The following is a 20,104-nucleotide window of genomic DNA, read 5'->3' as shown; positions in this document are numbered from 1 at the left end:
CACCCACCCACACACAAACACGCATACCTACACAAAACTCACACACACACACACAAGTACACAAAAACGCAAACACAAACAAACACACATACACCTACACAAAACACACACACACACACATTCACAAAATCATGAATACACAGCACACCCACGCACATCCCCAGGCACATAAACACACACACTCCCTCGTGCTCTGGGTCTGTTTGCTTTGCCGATCTCTCCTGTTGTTCAGCCCGGCCTCAACACTCCGACACCGGGGCTCACTCCTCCTAGCCAAACGCAACAGACAAACACACCGCGAAGCGTTCACACGCAAACATCCTTGACGGAGAGTTAGGGGTACGGGCCGAGGCAGAGGGGAGTGTGTTGGCCTCATTTTTTCCCCCTCTGCTCCTCTCCCGCATCTGGTCAGTCCGTTTGTTCGTTCGTTCGTTCTGCGGTCTCCGTTATCTGCCGTTTTCCCCCCCAGGGCGCCGTACGCGTTGAAATCCGTCGGGCCGTACTACGTCGTGTGTTAGCGCGAGTGAGGGGGAGAGAGAGCAGGCGATGTGACATTTCTCGCGCACGAGAAAAACAGCAAGGCTCTGCATCTCCCAAAATAGCGCCTCGTCACCAGAGCAGAATTTTCTTCTTCTTTCTTTTTTTTCTTCTTCTTCTTCTTCTTCTTCACCGGGAGCGCACACACTTGCGCAGTGTGAATTGCAGCAGTTGAGTCATCCAGAGTGCAGCGAGCGAACAAACGAGCGGGCGGGCGGGCGGGCGGGCGGGCTAGGCCTTCGCCAGCGTAAACGTGTGAACATGCCTGCGGGCCATCTGGAGCGGGCATGAGATGCTAGTCACAATGGCGCTGGGGAACGTTGGCGCTGCCAGGTCTGTTTTGGAAAGATTTGGGCCTTTTGTTCGGGTTTTTTATTTTTTATATAACAGAAAGCCTGCTAGAAAGTGAGCTGGTAGCATTGGCACAGAGGAGGAAGTGGTGACCTCAGTCTCACACACACACACACACACACACACACACACACACACACACACACACACACACACACACACACACACACACACGCTCTCACCTGTCACCTCACCTTAACCCCTCCTGCCAGTACCACAGTGCTCCGGATCTGGCTCAGACGGCGTGCAGACAGCGGTGCCGCCGCCGTCGCCTGGCGCGGTTATCTCTCTCGCACGTCTCACTTCCTGTCTCTCTCAGCGCTCCGCTTTGCCACCACAGCGAGCGCACACACACACACACACACACACACACACACACACACTGCACCATCACCAGAGCTGCCGACTAGCCGACGCTGCCTTCTGTCTGCGCCTCGTTGCTCTCTCTCTCTTTCCTTTTCTCTTTCTTTCTTTCTTTCTCTCCCTCTCTCTTCCTCCCTCTCTCTCCCTCTCTTTCTCTGACCTCAATGCCACTGCTGACAGTCAGAGACAGATGGAAGGAGATCCCCCTCCTCCTCCTCCTCCTCCCCACCCCTCCCAGCTCTATGGGAAGCCCAGCTCTGCTCTTCCCAGTTGCTGTTCTGAGTCAGAGCCCACTAACGGGCCCGCCGAGGGTTCCTCCGGCCCTCCATTACCGCGGCAACTGTGACCACTCACGGAGGAAACAGCGCAGCGTGAGGGTGATGGAACAGTCTGTGCTATTTCTGCAGGCGGCAATTCCATGGCATCTCTCCCTCGCTCCCTCCCTCTCTCCCTCTCTTGCTCCCTCTCTCACTCCCTCTCTCTCTCTCTCTCTCTCTCTCTCTCTCTCTCTCTCTCTCTCTCTCTCTCTCTTTCCCTCTGTCTCCACTTCTTCCTCTGCCAGGATGTTCCCAAGCCCCCTCAGCCCAAACGGAGAGGCCTGAGATACCCATCACCCACTGCTGACTAAACACTTCTCCATGCATGCCTCCCCCATACATGCACACACACACACTACACCACACAGCACACAGCACACACTCATGCTCATGCACACGCTCTCGCGCGCACACACACACACACACACACACACACACACACACATGGACACACACTTTATTTTAATGTGCGCACACACATCTACTGACACACACTGAAAACATATCAGAGCCTGGTCCTGCTGCCTGTTTCTCTACCCCTGTGGCGTGTCAGTGCTCCGAGGTGTTTGGCTAAGACAGGCTGAAGCTGCCCTCTCTCTCTCATTTCTCTCTCTCTTTCTTTCTCTCTCTCTCTCACGCTCTCTCTCTCTCCTCTCTTCTCCGTCCATCTCTCCTCCCAGTCTTCACCCTCTCCCCAAGTGCTTTTGTTTCGCGGTCTGACGGCACACCGCAGGAGTTTGTTGCTGTTCATGTGCCGCGGCCACCCCAGCTTCCTCAGCCATCACTCTGTCTCCACCTCCACCTCTCCATCCTCTCCCTCTCCCTCTCTCTCTTTCTTCTCTTTTCCTGCCTCCCATATCCATTCTCAATTAATTTGCATATTCTCTTTCTGTCTCACAATTTTCCCTCCCTCTTTCTTCTGCTCCCTCTCTCTCTCACACACACAAACACACACTCTCTCTCTCTCTCTGACTGAGATCCCCCCTCACTCCTGTGGCGTTCCTTCCGTGGCCCATGTGAAGGAGTGAAAGAGAGAGAGGAGCCGTCAAATCCGAGGGAGCGCACTGAGCAGAGCTCTGGAAGTGCCTGTCTGTACTGCCGTGCCCCAACCTCCTGCTCAGTGTGCCTCTCTCTCTCACACACTCACACACACACACACACACACACACACACACACACGCGCGCACACACACACACACACACACACACAGCCCACACAGAGACCGGGTTGGTCAGCCAGCGCTCGGGGAGACGGAAGCTGCCTGCGTCACAGCTAGCGTTGTCCTCCTGCCAAGAGATCCTCCACCTCCCAAGCAGTTTGGGCCCTTATCTGATGAGCTGTCTGTTTACATGCTCAGCCTTTTAGGCAGACCACAGTTGCTGTCTGTCTGTCTGTCTGTCTCTGTCTTGTCTGTCTGTCTGTCTGTCTGTCTGGTAGTGGTGGGGGAAAAAATCGATTCTGTTCAGTATCGCGATATTTTGTGCACACAATTAAATCGATACTTGTAGCTCAAAGTATCGCAATACTTAATTATATAATTTAATTATCCATTTTACTTTCATTTGAGTCGAGTTTACTCAGGGTTTACTCTGATCACATTAAATAAGCTTATTACGCTTATAAGGGGGGCACGTGTTGTGGTGCTTCATTGTGCATTCAACAATAGCTAGCAATAATTCAGCAATAATAAATGAAAATGGCTTCACAATCACAACCTGTTATACACAACACTCTACACTACTTTCACATCGAAAAAGGTGGGTGTATTTTGGTTTTCAACAAAAAGTGAATAGTAAGGACCTTGACATGCACCATGCCATTGCAAAGTGAGTGGAACAGTGGTATTTTCCTAATTTTTTGTAATGACTTAGAATAATATGAGAGACATGAATAGCAATATATCGCAAAATCGAATTGCAATTCTTGGTGTATCGCAATATGTTAAGAATCGCAATATTATCGAATTGTGGCCCAAATATCGCAATAGTATCGAATCTTAATTTTTTTGCCAATTCCCACCCCTACTGTCTGGAGACTAACTAGGTGTGTTTATCAGGTTCTGTGTGGTGTAGCATACATATTTGGATTCCTCATGTGTGGTGGAGATGCTATATTGAGTGGCTGTAGCTTCATATGAGGGGCTGTAGCTTCATACATGCTTGTAAGTAGGCTGTATTTTTGCAGTTCCAAGTTAAAGAAGCCTGGTTGGAATTCAGCCACAGCCTGGCCTTGGGTCAGTGGAAGAGTGCACATCATGCTTATGGAAACAAAAATAAACAATTTCTTTAAGACTTCCTGACAGACTTTCCTCAGACCTCTGGCTCTCTGGCCCTCTGGCCCCTGTGGCTCTGAGGGCCCCGGTGACTGATGAGCGTCTCAGCTCCGAGAGGCCGCTGGCTGAGATTGATACCGAAAGCGGAGGATGCAACATGGGGCTCTTGGGGGGGAAGTCGAGGGGGAGAAGACCGCTTCATCATCAGACAGACTTCTCCACGATACCAAGAGAAGGGACTCCAAAATAAAGTCATATTCTTGCAAGCGACTAGTCATTCAGCTCAGTGAAAGATATTCGATAGGCAATAACAGGCACGAGCTCTGTACAGGACTCAAGCAAGTGGAAACACTTCTGAGAAACTTTGATTGATCAATTACTGATGATGTGACTTGGTTTAGTCATGCAGCAAACCCTCAGCATTACTCCCCAGACGCCCTTAGCACATCCTTAGTTAGCGCGCCCTGTGTTGTCAGCTTGTGGTTGTGCTAGATTGCCGTCGGGGGCTCATTTGAACTGGACTCTGAATGGTGAGGAGCTCGCCGCAAAGGAAGCGATCTGCCAAGAAGTTGGCCGCGAGCGGAGCCCCTCGGTGGGGATGAGAGGGCGCTCTCTCATCCTGTCCCTTTGACAGGGTCCCCGGTCATCCTGTCACTCGCTCACAAACAAGCGCGTAGTCATTCCCTCAGAGTCTGGCTCCTCGCCCCGCGCCCCTACAACCAGAAAGGGTCTCGTTTGTTTTCCGGTCGAGGTTTGGAGAAACTGGCACATCCGTTTCCCAGCGGCAAGTCTCATCCTCGCCTCTGCCTCTCCTCTCTTCTCTCCTCTCCTTTCTTCTTCTCATCTTCTCTCTCTTCTCTCCTCTCCTCGTCTTCTCTCTTCTCTCCTCTTCTGTCCTCTCCTCTCCTTTCTTCTTCTCCTCTCTCCTCTCTCCTCTCCTCCTCCTTCCCTTGCTCCTCGTGCTGTTCCACAGCCAGATGGGAAATGAGTCATCGTCTCTGTATGGGCCCAACGCCGTGATTGAAAATTCAGGGTGTTTAGTTTCCGACCTCCCTGCATCGTCACCTCACGACACACACACACACACACACACACACACACACACACACACACACTCGCTGGTAGAGCTGTGTAAGCTGGTACTGGAGGAGTTGCTGTATGCTGTTATAGGTACAAATAGATTGACTTCCCTCCTGTCTGCCCCTCCATTCCATGTGTGTCTGACTCATGGAGATTCATTTAAATTTGAGCCTGTCGCTGAAGCCCCCTCACCGACACTCAAGCATCTCGCACCCACTTGGATTCCTTCACCTCCCTTCTTCTTGCTCTCTCTCTCTCTCTCTCTCTCTCTCTCTCTCTATCTATCTATCTATCTATCTCTCTCTCTCTCTCTCTCTCTCTCTCTTTCTCTCTCTCTTTCACGCTTATTCTCTCGCTCAACCCCCCCACCTCATGCCCCTGGCCTACATTTAGCCTCTCAGATCTTCTCCTCCTCCTCCGTGCTTCTCTGCCGTTCTTCACCACCTCTTCTAGTTTCGCTCGCTCTGTGCCACCATCCGTCTTTTTTTTCTTTCTCATCTGTCCTCTCGTGCTCTTTTGTATCTTTCTCTTTCTCTTTATTTGGCTCACCGGGAGCCAGGCTTCTGAGCAGGCCCAGCAGTGACTCATCCCTCCCTCCATCTCTTCCTCCATCCATCCCTCCCCCCATCCCTCCATCCATCCATCCCTCCCTCCCGGCCATCCTCCAGGTCTCTCCCTCGACTCGCATCGGCGTGGCTCAGCCAGAGCCTGCAGCCCAGGACTGCAAGAGCAGGGGGGGATTGGTCACAGTAACCGCCTGCCCTAGATACTGAATCCTCTCTGTTGCTCTCTCTCTCTTGCTCTCTCTTGCTCTCTCTCTCTTGCTCTCGCACGCTCTCTCTCTCTCACGCTCTCTCTTTCTCTTGCTCTCTCTTGCACTCTTTCTCTCTTGCTCTCTCTCCCTTGCTCTCTCTCTCCTGCTCTGTTTCTCTCCCTCTCTCTTACTCTCTCTGTTTTTCTGTCTTACTTTCTTCTTTCTTTCTACCTTTCTTGCTCTGCCTCCAGATGGCCACATGTGGTTCAGTATCACACTGACTGGATGAGACATTTTTCATGAGATTCTTTGGATGTTTTCCTATGTGCCCGACGGCTAGAATATACCATTCCTCTGGATGAGGAGAGAAACATTTTGGTAGAGACGTGATGGAGGACAGTCTCCTGATGCATGTCTGGTTTCCAACATCCAAAGTGTCACACTTGAGCAACTTTTTACCACTCTCTCCTCTCCATGGTATCGGGTATCTTTTTTCTTTCCCTCTCTCTCTCTCCCTCTCTGTCTCTCTGCCTGGCTGCGGTCCACTCCGTGTAGATTCCTGATCTCCCTGGTGAGAGGTGTGTCCACTCCGCTGCAGTCGTCCCCGTTGTTGCCGCCGCCGCCGCTGCTGTGGGGAGGGCGGCCCGCTCCTGGGCCTCTTTAGTGAATGACATAATTGGCATGCAGAACATTTTTTAGGGGAGGAAGAAGGAGGGAGGAGGGCTGGAGGGGTGGAGGAGAGGAGGAGTAGGGGAGCCGAGAGTAAAGGGCGGCCAGAGGAAGTGCAGCCGAGATTAGAGGTGCGATTTCATGACCTGGGCCGATCTGTCTCTCTCTCTCTCTCTCTCGCTTTCCCTCACTCACTCTCATACTCACTCACACACACACACCCCTCCCTCTCTCCCTCTCTCCCTCTCTCCCTCTCTCACACACACACACACACACACACACACACTGTCTGTCTCTGTTGAAAGCCAGGGCTGGGAGGAGCAGGTTGCCGAGGGGGGAAAGGGAAGCTCTTTTGTTTTGCTGGTGAACAATGCTGTGAATGAGACGGCGCACAAGTGCGGCGGGAGTCAAAACAGAGCGGCCGCGGCACAGCCCGACCGCCGGGGCGGCAGCAGCGGGGGAGAGAGAGAGAGAGAGAGAGAGGGTAGTGGGCCACGATGACGTTACCCGGCGTGAGTAAGGCTGAGGTGGCGGCCCGCACTGACAGGGCCTTGGATGTTCAGAGATGACTGCAGCAAGTCCCTGAGGTTCGCGTGTGTGTGTGCGCGTGCTTTAGTTTGGTGATGTCTTCATGCCGAGTCTCCATGACTCACAAAGAGCACTCTCTTATACGCCTGCCTATTCAGGATACAACCACTCCACCCCACCCCCCACCCACCCTAAAAATGTTAAACCCCCCCACCCCAACCCCATTCGTCCATTCATGTGAGTAGCCCAGCAGGGTGTGTTTGTGGAAACAAAAGGCTGCCTTGGATTGACCTGTTTTTGTCTCTAACACTGGAGCATCTCTACGCACCACCCTTCCCCCACCCCATCCCCCCCCCCCCCCCCCCCCCCCCCCTCCACTCCCTCCACCCGACCAACTCCACCTGATGACCCAGTCGGAGCGGCGTGCGTTAGACAATCTCACGCACTTCATGTTTCATTTAATTTCTTCCTGCTCGGCCGGTGGGCCACTTCGCCGTGCCTGGGAAACCCGATCCGCCCCCGTGCATCTGATCACGTAGAGTCGCACAGGGAGCCTCTGTGACCCGCCGCTGTTTTGACATGCAGGCGTGTGTTACCGGGTTACACGGCAACGATTGTCTTACTTCACGACCCTCACCTGTTGAATGGTAATGTTGTTGGAAAGTTATCATCTTTCCTGGTTATAGGCGGTCTACTCCGGTTTATGGCAGATGGCTTAGCTTAGCCTGCGGCATCTAAGAGGACCCTTCACTGCTCAGTGGCTTGTGGCTACCGCCAGGCTTTTAGCGCTGGTGTTTAAATCTCAGCTGGGAAGGGTAGGCAGGCAGGGGGGACCAGGGCTTCATACAAAAGCTCCAAGTCATAGCGTGGCGAGACTAGCCACCATGCTAACTTCCTGTCTGCTTTTAATGGGAGTAATTCAGGTGTGCCCCTCTGGCTAGTGAAACGGGATCCTTGTGTGTAACGGCAGCTCACTCTCGGAAGTGGAATATTTCCCTGTAAACAGCCTCTGCCGACCGCAGTGTTTGCCAACCAGCCAACAGCCGTAGTGTGCTGACACTCTCATTCATGCTAATTCATGGCTCGTTTGTAATGGACGAATGTAATGCAATATCTGTCTAGCCGCAGTGTAGCTAAGCTAATTGTTGGTTTTACTGGCACATAGCAGCTCAGTGTAGACAGACACCAAACTTGGGGCCAAGAAGGCTGAGAGCTGTCTACTTTCGTTTCATTTGCACGCCCCCCTCCCCCCCTCTTTCGCAAAACTGAAAAATGTTGGGACTATTTGGAGAAAGATCGCTTTTAGAGACAGTCTGGTAAACATGCAACCCGGCTCGTTCAGCCAGAGGGACGTGGAGAGATGTTATTCATCAACATCTTTTTTGGATGGAAGGAAAAGACGACACTACCCTGCGCACTCATGCGGTCCCTGGCTCTAGATCTCTATCTGACTAAAGAAGCCACAACACTTGGGAAAAACCCTGATGGGGAAATGTTGAAATGTTGTGTTTTTTTTTCTTTTTTTTTTTTTTAAAAGACGTATCTGAAGAAATGATCTCACCTCTGATACACTCCAACAGTCGTTTCTGTATTTTTTTTTCTTCTTCTTCCTTTTTTTTAATCTTCTTGTCAGATACTCATCTTGCTAAGGGTCGTTAGTCACAGACTTACGAGATCTTTCTGAAAATGGCAGGCTGGGTCTTTGTTCTGTTGCCGTGGTAGTGTCATAACAACACTCCTGTGGCGGCGGAGGACTTCATCAGCAACGCTGGCGGAGTTGCGCATCGATTATAGGAGCGCTTGGGAAACCCGCGGTCGGCTGTGGTGTCTGAGGTCGGCGATGGGCCCGGTTACTCCACTGGAGCGGCTCTCCCGTCTGTTGCCTCAGTCTGGCGCGCCAGCGGAGGGGCGTGGCTATCAGGCGTTTTCTCCTGGGATTCTCCAGAAGTCCAGAAGAGTGTTTTGAGACACTTTTTTTTAAAAGATTTTCTCTCACAAACATGCTGGTGTACTCTCTGTGTCTGTGATTTGCAGAAGTCAAGCTTCAGTTTAAAATGTTTTAAATGTATATAATACGTTTTTAAAAAAATGGCTTTGAAATATAACTTCTTGGGCAACACCAGCACTACTTACTTCTGCTTGCCTTTCGGTACATTCATCATTATGTTGCCTCAGGAAATGGCATAATACTCATCAGAATCAATTAATTGTGGCCATTGTGATTTGTGGTTTTGGTTAAAAGTTGTCCCTGGCCTCCCCCCTTAGTTTCTCCTGTGTGGATACTTCATCCATTGCAGGTGAAACCAGGCTCCTCTCCTTGAAGCTCCTCAGCCTTTCTCCCCTTATCACAGTGGCTCTGTGTGGCCTCACAATCTCAATGGAATTACTGGCCACTGAGCCGCAGTCTCACCCCCCATACTCCTGACCTCAGACAGAGGATTAGAGGAGCGCTACTACTACACACAATGAGAACGAAATCATTCAGTCTCGGCAGTTAGCTGACAGCATGCTAACTCCTAGCAGAAAGCTCAACTGATGGATTGTTCGGTCAAATGTTTTTCTTATTGGCCAAAGGGGGAAGGGAAGTGTAGTAGACCACACCTGAAGATGCTGTTGACCTTACCCTGACCTCCCTCACCTTGACCTCTGCCCTTGAGTTTTAACGTAACGAGGGATTTCATCCTGAGCCTACTTGAGGGCAGAAGGGGGTTGATTCTTGTCAACGGCTTCCTAATGCTCTTGATGGAGTTGCCACTCTCTCTCTTCGGGACAAGAGGTGACCTAATTATTCTGTCTTGAAATGGGACATGTCTAGCACAAAGCGTTGGGTGAGAACCTGTAGCCGTCTAGCCCTTTATGCTCCCTTCCAAAAGGGGCAATATTCTGCCCATCAGACACACTATTAACCCATTGCTGGGTCAAATCCTAAACATGTCGGGGTGAGAAGTTCAGACAGCCATCAATTATGCAGCATGTTTGAGTGTGTCAAAATCCGAGCAGTCTCCTGTCCCCCCCGGCATCATTTGGGCTTGCTTTAGAGTAGAGTTCCCCCACACTAGCTCTCAGACCTCAGGGGGGTGGTGCGGTGCGGGGGTGCCCAATTTACCCACCCCCACACCCCCACACCGTCCCCTTTACAAATCTCTGGGTCATTCAGAGTTTAGCATGCCAGGCCACGGACGCTCCAGATATGCCCAAGTGCTTAACACCATCTGTTATCTTGCCCAGGCTTTGTGAGGAATGTAGGCTAATTTGTATGTGTGTCTGTTGGTGTGTGTGTGTGTGAGGGTGAGTGTGAGTGTGGATGTGTGTGTGCGAGTGGGGGTGCATTTGAATGTTAACTCTTGAGGTGAGATTCCTTTTTTGCTTCGTATGAACTCCTGCACGCCCTTCTTCTCGGTCATGCACACGCACACACTTTTTCTCTCCTGTGCACATGACCGGGCTGTGCTCCAGCTGCAGCGTCCACCATCTACTGCTCCATTCAGGGTAAACACAGAACAGACAGAAATAGAGTGTGTTTGGACAACACAGGACATTTCTTGGAAAGCACGGCCTCTGCCCTTTAAATAGACTCGGCTTCTTCGGCCGCTGAGAATGTGGAGGTTTTTAGTGTCTTGGTCATTCGCACCCTTGTGTCTCAATGCTGCCATCATCATAATGACGCTTGGTCATAGATTGCCGCCCAATTCAGGGGCACCTTGTGGCAATGGCTTTGTTGAGGAAGAAGGTTAACTCCATATAGACATTCTATATTTGATTTTAAAACAAAATTGTTAGTCATACACATTGTAATTGACCCCTGATGGAAAAACTGATCATTTTCATAATTTTGACAGATCTTTTATGAAAGGGTTAGAATTGATCCTGCTAATCTAACTCTCATTCTCATCCATACTCATCATACCCTTTTATTGATGTGCCCCCCCCCCTCCCATAGCTGCCATCTGTACTAACCTGCAACCAAGCCATTGCGTTCAGAAAAGCCCTCATTGATATCCTCAGTAAACTCCCCTGGCTTACTCTCAGCTGACACAAGAGAAGTGAGCAGGTAAGCCTCCTAATCCCGCTCTGCGCTCCGAAACGTGAGAACACTCACTCAGCCGGTGGCCCATTCACCCAGACTGCTGGCTCACCCCTGGAGGACCAATAGACCCAAGGCAGCACCGCCCCCCCCCCACACACACACACACACACACGAAAACACAAACACTTTCAATTTCAGTTGTGAGCGACCGTTTTAGATTCAAGTCGCGAGACTGCATGAGCATTGGCTGGCAGAATGCCTTTAATGATTGATTGTCAACCATCACGTAGGCCCGCTTTTAGAATCTTGCAGAAATGCGTTGATCCGTAATACCTCTTAGACGGCGAAAGTTACGGCCGCTAAAATATAGAGTGAGACTCATTTCTGTTCAGTTTCATGGTCATGGGGCCATGGAACGGGCAAGTGAGCGCGGCTGCGTCTACTTGGGTCCTGCTCCGTTTCAGTGATTGGCGTCTAGGTTTCGGGTCCAGCGTGGCGTCCTGTGTAATTAGCCTGCGCTCTCACGGTCGTCCCCTTTGCTCTTGTCACAGTTTGGCCCGGGTCAGCCCTCTGATTGTCACGTTGTGATTCCGTTCCGATAGACTGTGTGTAATTTTGGCCGCTCGGTCGCCCCCGCCAAAATTTACGACCTCCATTCGGCCAGCTCCAGAGTCCGGAGCCACCCATGTAATTTTGCGCCCCGGGTTCTGGTCTCGCGTCCACTCGCTTGCAGGCGTCCTCGGGGGTGCTGGGCCTCTCCAGCAGGTCACCGAGTCTGCAGCTCTGGCTCCACTCGAGGGGCCCAGAACCTGGAAGGTCTCATCAGTAGCCAGTTGGCGAGCCAGCCATCCATCCATCCAGCCCACATCAGGGCTGTGCACCCATACTCGTCATCTCAGACGGTGGTGTGGTGCACCAAACTGTTTGGTGAAACTGACACTGTGAAACTGTGTGGTCAAACTGAAATCCCTGACGGTGGAGTTCTGAAAAGTTCATTTCTTAAGAAATTTCATTCAGTTTGTGGTTGTACATGTCTCTCTATGTGTATAAACTAAAGTGTTATTGCACTTGGACTTCTTGGACAATCTTGGACTTTGGGCCCATAGTCAGGCACCTTCATTTTTCTCCTCTCTCTCTCCTTTCTTTCTCCCTCTCTCTCTCTTTCTTTCTCCCTCTCTCTTTCTCTCTCTCTCTGTTTCTCTCTCTCTTGTGTGTTCCCTGAGGCTGGCTGTGGACTGGAGAGCTGTGCGCTGCTAAATTATTCAGATATGAAGTGACCATTTCCTACCATTGTGCCTCCGTTACGAGGCCCAATAAACGTGTCAGAGCGCGGGGTGCACGTCCCATCAACTCAGACACGGCGGAGACCCCCGCCAGCTGCCCGCACCGGCGAGGGGAAAAAGTGGGATTGTGGGAACGGAATGTGTCCCGTCACCTGTTCCTCACCTCTTGTAAATAACGAGCACAATGAGACTGCAGTGAGTGTGAAGGACTGAATGGAGAGAGAGGGAGAGGGAGAGCGAGGGAGAGAGAGGGAGAGAGAGAGAGAGAGAGAGATGTGTTTGCGTGGCGATGCTGAGGGCACGTTGGAGCTCCGGAACTCTTTCTATAAAGCGATGATTACGCTGACCAGCACTGACTGACCACACCAAAACACTTTCTGTGTTTTAACTACAGTATAGTCCAAGCGTCGGCTCAACTTCCCGCCTAACCATAATAGTCATCAGTGTCAGTCGGCTAGTGTGCGGCATTAATCTTCTGACTAATAAAAGCTTTTAAAAAGGGTGGGATGTCCCCGCTGATCACAAGGTTGCACACAGCCAGAGATTAATCATGGCTCATCTGAGCGTGTGCACCGAGGTTATTTTCCGCCGCTCGCTCGCTTTGCTTTGGTATTTCGCCCTGAGAAGCGTGTGAAGGGTGAATCACAGGTTGAGGTAATCAGGGGGTCTCCGCTCCTCTCCGCTCCTCTCCGCTCCACTCCTCTCCCGCTGGTCTGTAAAAAGATGGGCTTCTCATCTGTGACTGTCAGCGGTGCCTCCCACCAGCCTCCCCTCCGCCACCTCCAGTTCCCGGCCGCAGACTCCCTCCAGACGGCCTCGGTGCCAGCGGGAGGAATCTCCCTCAACCCCTCCAGCAACCCCAGGAACCTGTCACAGCTGATTAGGCCAGAGCGGAGACTTACTGGTTAGAAGAAGTAAAAAAAAAAAAAACATACGCGCACACACACACACTCACACACGCATTGACAGCACATCTGCCTCGTTGCAAAAAAAAAAAAAACCTACGCAAATAAAAATCACCTCGTGTAAAAACGCAGAAATGGCCTGTTCAGTTGGAAAACTTCGAGCCGTAAAAAAGCGACTGTGGAAAACATGTGACTGACTCTAAAATACAAGGACTTTGTCCGCAGACATCTATGACCACATTCAGTCAGGGGCCATGGTATAGCCTCAACGTCCTTCTCCTCCTCCTCCTCCTCCACCTCCTCCTCCTTCTCCTCCTCATCATCATCATCATCATCATCATAATCATAATCATCATCATCATCATCACTGCTCCTTGGATGCGGTTCTCCTCGGCAGGCCACAGGCGATTTCTCCGCGGAGCGTTGCTGGGCGTGTTCTCTTCCTTTTGTTTTATGTGCCGTTTTGATAGTTCCTTTTAGTCATAAGCTCGGGGTTTTCCAAGAAAACCGCCAGCGCCTGTGCCCCGTCGTAAATGCCAAGGTCTGTAGGAAAGCTCTTAAATCCCCGCTGCCGCGAGTGCGGGACCAGACTCCGCTCTCACTCAAGCGAGCGGGAGTCCCTTTGGAGCGCCGCGATCCCCTGCCTCGTGCGGCGGTGGGGTGAGCGGGGCCCTGCGCGGGCCCTCGGGCCCAGGTTTGATGTGTGGCTTTTACAAGCTTCTCTCTACCTTGTTCACTTTCACAGTGCTCAAGGAGACATCAGGGCAGGGGGGGCAGAGGAGTGGGAGGTGGTGGTGGGTCGGTGGTGGGTTGGTGATTTTTTTTTTTTGACAGAGAGAGCAGAAGTTTGTGTGTGTGTGTATGTGTGTTTGAGTTTGTTTTGAACAGTGCATGCAGTCTTGTGCTGCAGTCATCAGTCATCCCTGTCGGTTGGTGCCACAGGTGGTCATTACTCTTTTTTTTTGGGAAGCACATAGAGAGAGAGAGACACACACACACACACACACACACACACACACACACACACACACACACACACACACACACACACACGGCTTTACCGTCCTCCAGTATATATTCTGGGCTATCCATCTCTGTCTGTCTGTCTGGTGCCTCCCAGCGTGGACAGCAGAAGAGGTCAGGCTCTTTGACCCCGTCCACTTTTGCCCCCCAGCCACCCCACCCCCCCGCGTCTCCGCGTCTCTCAGTCTTCCGACGCTTCCTGTCCCGTGGCTGTTGACGGAGCGGAGCAACTGCGGCCCGGCTTTCTCCCCTGCGCTCCGGAATGTCTCGCCGCAGAGCCCCCCAATCAGCACGCGAAAGCCCCAACGGCGCGGCCGCACGACACCTCACTGACGCACTTCTTTCCGATCGCCGACCGCGTCATTGTCACCGGCTGGCATGCAGGGCAGGGGTTCGGTTGGCACTTGGCAGGGACCGGAGAAGTCACTGACTCTCCCCCCCTCTTCAGTCCGCCCACCTCACCCCCCCCCCCCAACTCACTCACCCACTTCTCAAGCTCTAAGCTTCGTCTCGGCGGCACCCCTCAGAAGAGGGCAGAACAGAACCACACACACACACACACACACACACACACACACACACACACACTCTCACTCTCACACACACACACACACACACACACACACACACACACACACACACTCACACACACAGACAGAGAGAGAGACAGACAGACAGACAGACGCAGATGTGCGTGCATATTGAGTGGAACAGGAGAACGGCCCCAGCGCCGGTGATAAGACGCAGATAAGGCACGAGGGCCGCCGAGCCGGAGGCGCCCGCTGCTCTACCGAGAAATGAGTGTGCAGTGGGCATCGGGTGTCCACACACACACACACACACACACACACACACACAGAGAGAGAGAGTGAGTGTCATCCCTCCTCAGGCTCTCAGGGCCTTACGAAACGGGCCAGCTGTTGGAGAGTGGTCACTCTGCAGCTGTTGTAGGAGCTGAGGTGGGAGGGGCAGGGTGGGTTGTAGTTCAGCCTTTAAGAGGGGGCATTGAGCAGGGCAGGCATCATTAAACCTCCACCCCCCCACCCCCACCCCATACCCCCACCCCATACCCCCACCTGTGCCCACTGACCTCACGCCCAGCACAGGAAACCTGCTGGTGCTGGTGGTGGTGGTGGCAGGCCTGAACTGTGGATCGACCATTTCCACATCAGCTTATCACCTCAATAAGTGGCAGCAATAAAAAAAGGGGGTGACATTTGCTATTACCTGCTAACAGCTCGTGTGATTTATGGTACTGATGATTGCTGACTGCAGTTCAGTGTGTGTGTGTGTGTATATGTGTGTGGCTTACCCAACAGCATCTGAGAACATACACCTCACCTGCTGTTTTAGCTGTTCATTAACACTAACTCGCCTCAACATTGCCCAGCACCTTGCACCGTTTTTTTGTTTGGTTTGTTTGTAAAGTCTTTTGAGTGTACGTATGGTTGTGTGGCTCGGCTAAATGATCCTCGGCGCACCAAGGTCAGCTGTTGCCACGGCGTCAGGAGGTTCCTTCCTGAAAGCCTTTTGTGTATCAGCAAAGGATTTGCACCTCAGGCCGGCCTCAGGAATGTACGTCCACGTTTTACCAAGTGAGACTCGGCATCCCGCAGCTTCTGGGTGACAGACACACACACACACACACACACACACACACACACACACACACGGGCGGTTTACGTCTGGGCGTCCGCGGGCTCAACACCACACGCTGACCTCAGGGGACTGTAAATAAAGCCGTGGCAACCGGGAAGGGGGGGTGACAAAACGAAAAGTAGCCATTGAAAAGAAAACAAAATCCTGGTGGAATGTCATCTTTAAAAATAGTGATGTGCTAAATATGAAGTGCTGGTTTGTGAACATGTCAACTTGTGGTGTCTTGGAATGTTTCCTGACAGGATGTTGAGATGTGCGCTGTTTCTACACGTTTCTTATGTGTCTCTTCTCTCTCTCTTGCAGTCCTTTGTGCCAAGAACTTGTCAAAGAAAGACTTCTTCCGTAAGTAAACATTTTGATCTTTTACAACCTTTTTTCTTTAAATTATTTTCCAATTTCTTTGGTGTTCTTTGCCTCGACCTTTGAAACGTTTTAAACCAAACGTGGTGTAATGGCCTCGTGTCCATCCTTGCACAAGCACACTCAATTGAAAGGGTTAAAACAAATCCTACAGAGTTAAAGAGCTCTGTGTCATCCATCTTCAGTTTGGAGTCTGTCTGCTTGAGTGACTCTGGCGATCAGATATAGAGTTTCGCCATGCAAGACAAGGAGCCCTCTTCACAAAAGCCAACCTCTTCTCCTGAGGTGTGTGTGTGTGTAGGTGTGTGTGTGTGGGGGGCGTTGTGTGGCTGAAGCTGCCGCCGTAGATGGGGGCTGAGATTTACACACAGTGGCGCGTAGGGCAGCCTTAAAGCATATGGTTAGTGTGGATCGCGTCTCGTATCCATTATGTAATGTGGAAGGGGAAAAAGATCCGGTGACTAATAAATAAAGTATGGGAGGTTACATCAGTGAAATGGAGCCGACCTGTACTCCTCATTGTGACTCATCGCATTTTAGGAGCTGTACACTTTAACATGCACACACTCTCTCTGTGTACTGTATATCTCTTTCTCTCTTTCTTTCTTTCTTTCTGTCTTTCTTTCTTTCTCTTTCTTTCATTCTGTCCCGCTCTCATATATACACACACAACCACACACACACACACAGACACAGACACAACAATTATGCCGCTGGCTGGGAAGTCCCTGAAATCAAGCCAGTCATGCAGGTGAATGTGCAAGAACAGGTTTGACCTGTGTGCAAACATACACAAAGCTGCAGTTTCACTGCCGGAGGAACCGAGTGCTCAATATACTTACACTACTTTAAACTTTGTCCTATAGCCATTTGAAAAAAAAAAAAAAAGGAAAAAAAAGATGGCTTGCAGACTTTTCTCTATCATAACGCTTAAGTCTACAGAGGTCCTGCTGTGGTGTGGGTCAGTGTCTGAACATTCACAAACTCACTTCTGTTCTCCCCAGGCCTACCTGACCCATTCGCCAAGGTCGTTGTGGACGGATCCGGGCAATGCCACTCAACAGACACAGTCAGGAACACGCTGGACCCCAAGTGGAACCAACATTATGACCTGTAAGAGCCTCTACATACTGTCGCCTGATGGTCTGCTATGGCCTGTTTGGCCCAATGGCTTGCTTGCATGACATTGTGAAAAGTTTGTGAAAAATAACGGCAACTGTGGTTACCCGTATTGTGTTTACAGGAACAGAGTTGTGTCCCCGTGGTGTTTGTTTTTGAAAGGCGAACTTAGTGGCGCCGCTCTCCCTCTAGAAACCGAACCTGTTGTGTTCTCCTCGCCATGTGTTCTGAATGTTCCTGGTTTTGAGTTCCACTTTATTTTCAGAGGAATTATCACACAGGCCCGAAGGTTCCCCTGGCTGTCGACTTTTCGCACGAGCAACAGCTAAAGCGAAGCGAGGGGCGGGGGAAAGAGAGAGAGAGAGAGAGAGAGAGAGAGAGTTGTGGCGTTTTTTGGCTTTCGGCCACCCAGGAACAGATTTGAACAATCCTGATTCCGACGGCGCACTCGACTGTACAGTTACATCGTTAATTAGGAAACGCAAGGCACAAAAAAGGGGAAAACAAACATTCGGTTTGGCGGCGGCAGAGGCAGGAGACACTCTAGATGTGTAGCGCATCAGTGCACAGCGCAGCGCCCTGAGGGGAACTCGCCAAGCTGTTTGGATGCGCGTTTGGCTCCTGGAATTCAGGCTATTTCGGGATTAAATCACTTCCCCCCCCCCCATCTATTGTTATGTCCTTTCTTGCTAGCTATGCAGTACTGTGTTATTCATTAAAGCAGTTTAGGGTTTGTTCGTTTTGTATTGTCTTCATGAGGGATGTAAAGGGAAGATGTTGGGGCTCTCTGTTATGAAATCCATCTCAGTCTTCCCTAGTCACCCTCACCACTCAAACCCATAGGCCTGACCAAGATTTCATTGAATGAAAATCAGTACCACTGACTAAATGCTCTCACGAAGTACTTGATTTTCAGTGCCTCTGTTGTCTCGTGAAAGGAGAACACGTGTTTTAGGTCATGTTGTGTTTCGTGGAAATCCATATGTGGAAATACAACATCAGACTGGGCCAAATGAATCTGCGTCTGAGTCTGCCTTGGCTTTGCAGGTTTCTTATGTTGAATATGGTACCTATGTTCAATTTTTAGGCATCTTCTAAGAGCACTAAAGTTTGTTCAGCACATAGTTTTCTGATACTGTTTGCCTTCTATGCGCTTCCTCTGTTGCCCAGTCTGTAGTTGTGTTGATGCCGTGTGTGCCTGTGTGTCTGTCATCGTAGATAGCACTGTGGTAGATGAGCAGTCGTTGCCATGGAGATCTCCATTGTAAACACGGAGCTGGAACATCTGGGATTGTTATGGTAATGAGTCGCAGATGAGCGAGAGCGAAGGTTGCCAGGTGGAATTTTTGGAACGCCATGACATCATTTATGACAATGAGTTGCAAAGGGCTCGTTTTCACCGAGGCTTTCGGTCTACAGTTAAAGGCTTAGACTCCGTCTCGGAGCGCCCACGTCATGTTGCACTATTTATCTCGTCTCGGCTGTCAGCGGGAAGGGTGCGTGTGTTAGCAGGCCCGTCGCTTTTTAAAAACCGTAAAGGTCGGCTCGCACGACACCTCCTCGAACACTCCCGAGTGCCTTACTGGAGGACGCGGGGGAGGTGGAGGGGGTTGGGGGGGAGGGGGTGGTACGTGCCACGCCAGTGACCCCTGACCCGCCCAGCTCAGTCATAGGAAATGGCTCGCATGCCAGGGATAGCAGATGGGGCCGGGGCCAGACTGGGAGGTTGAGAAACGGCTGCCATTCCTCCACTCCCGGCCCAGCTGGACAGGACGGGACGAGCTCAGCTTAGCTCGGCTCCGAGCAGCGCAGCGTAACGCAGCTCAGCGTAGCCTCCAGACTGGCCGCCCGGTCCCTTGGCCCCCGCCCTCTCTCTCCACCACCACCAGCACCACCAGCAGCAGCAGGAGCACCATCAGGCGCACGCTCGCATGTGCTAGCCGCTACGCTAAGGCTAAGTGATTTAACATGCGCGCGCGGTGACTCATCGCGAGGGAGACTCGCCGCTCTAAGCGCATGATGAGCATAGAGAAAACATATGGTCTATTTATTTATTTATTTTTTCATGTATTTATTTATCTATTTTTCCCCTCCCTCGCGCTTGCGTATCACTGGAAGCTCTCCACATTGGGTGCGCAAACGTGGTAGCTTGCCACGAGGTCAAACGCACAAGGCATGTATTAATTAGCGCTTTGAGTAAACTTTTCCTCTCGATACGTTACGTGACATAAAAAAAAGCAGGAATTCTCGTGCGCCACATCAGAGTGTTGTCTCTTTCGGGAATATAAGACGGGAACATCTGATTGGATCAGGCTGCTTTGGCACCAGTACAAAGGCCCAGTGGGGACATAAGGCTGTGATAGGCTTGAGCTTCCCCCCGTTGGGTGTGTGCGTGTGTGTGTGCGTGTGTGTGTGTGTGTGTGTGTGCGTGCGTACATGCGTGTGTGTGTGTCGGGCCAGATGTACAGTGGCTGTCTCGCCCCTTGTGATGCAAGTGTCTCGCAACGGTTACATCAAGGCACCAGTTTATCAAGCAGACTGAGCGTCATCTCCGCGCCCCCCTCCCCCCTCCTGCCCTTCCACCACCACCACCTCCACCACCACCACCCCCCTCACACCCAGAAAACCCAGAACAGGTGGCCTCTGAACGTCCCAGAAGGCCGAGCAGATCGTACCGTCTGGAGTAGAGGAGTGTGTGTGTGTGTGTGTGTGTGTGTGTGTGTATGTATGTGTGTGTGTGTGTGTGTGAGAGAAGGGGGGTGGCTTAAATGTACTCTCACAGACACAAGGCGCTAATTAGTTTATTTTTGGCGTCATTTCACTTTGCGCTCTCCCTGGCCTGACGGGCGCCAACTG

The 20,104-nt window shown here is 51.4% G+C and overlaps 1 protein-coding gene across 2 annotated transcripts in view; it reads left to right on the top strand.

The window, feature by feature from the left end:
• LOC134093280 (E3 ubiquitin-protein ligase SMURF2-like) overlaps positions 1-20,104 on the top strand; it is a 74,101-nt gene that overhangs the window by 10,604 nt on the left and 43,393 nt on the right. For both annotated transcript variants that reach the window (XM_062546448.1, XM_062546447.1), the window contains exons 2-3: positions 16,073-16,111; positions 17,134-17,242. In XM_062546448.1, coding sequence (XP_062402432.1) covers positions 16,073-16,111; positions 17,134-17,242 — 148 coding nt within the window. The remainder of the gene's footprint in view (positions 1-16,072; positions 16,112-17,133; positions 17,243-20,104) is intronic.

This window comes from Sardina pilchardus, chromosome 1 (genome assembly GCF_963854185.1).
Source record: "Sardina pilchardus chromosome 1, fSarPil1.1, whole genome shotgun sequence".
Classification (NCBI taxonomy): domain Eukaryota; kingdom Metazoa; phylum Chordata; class Actinopteri; order Clupeiformes; family Clupeidae; genus Sardina; species Sardina pilchardus.
This window is presented reverse-complemented; position numbering and strand designations above follow the sequence as displayed.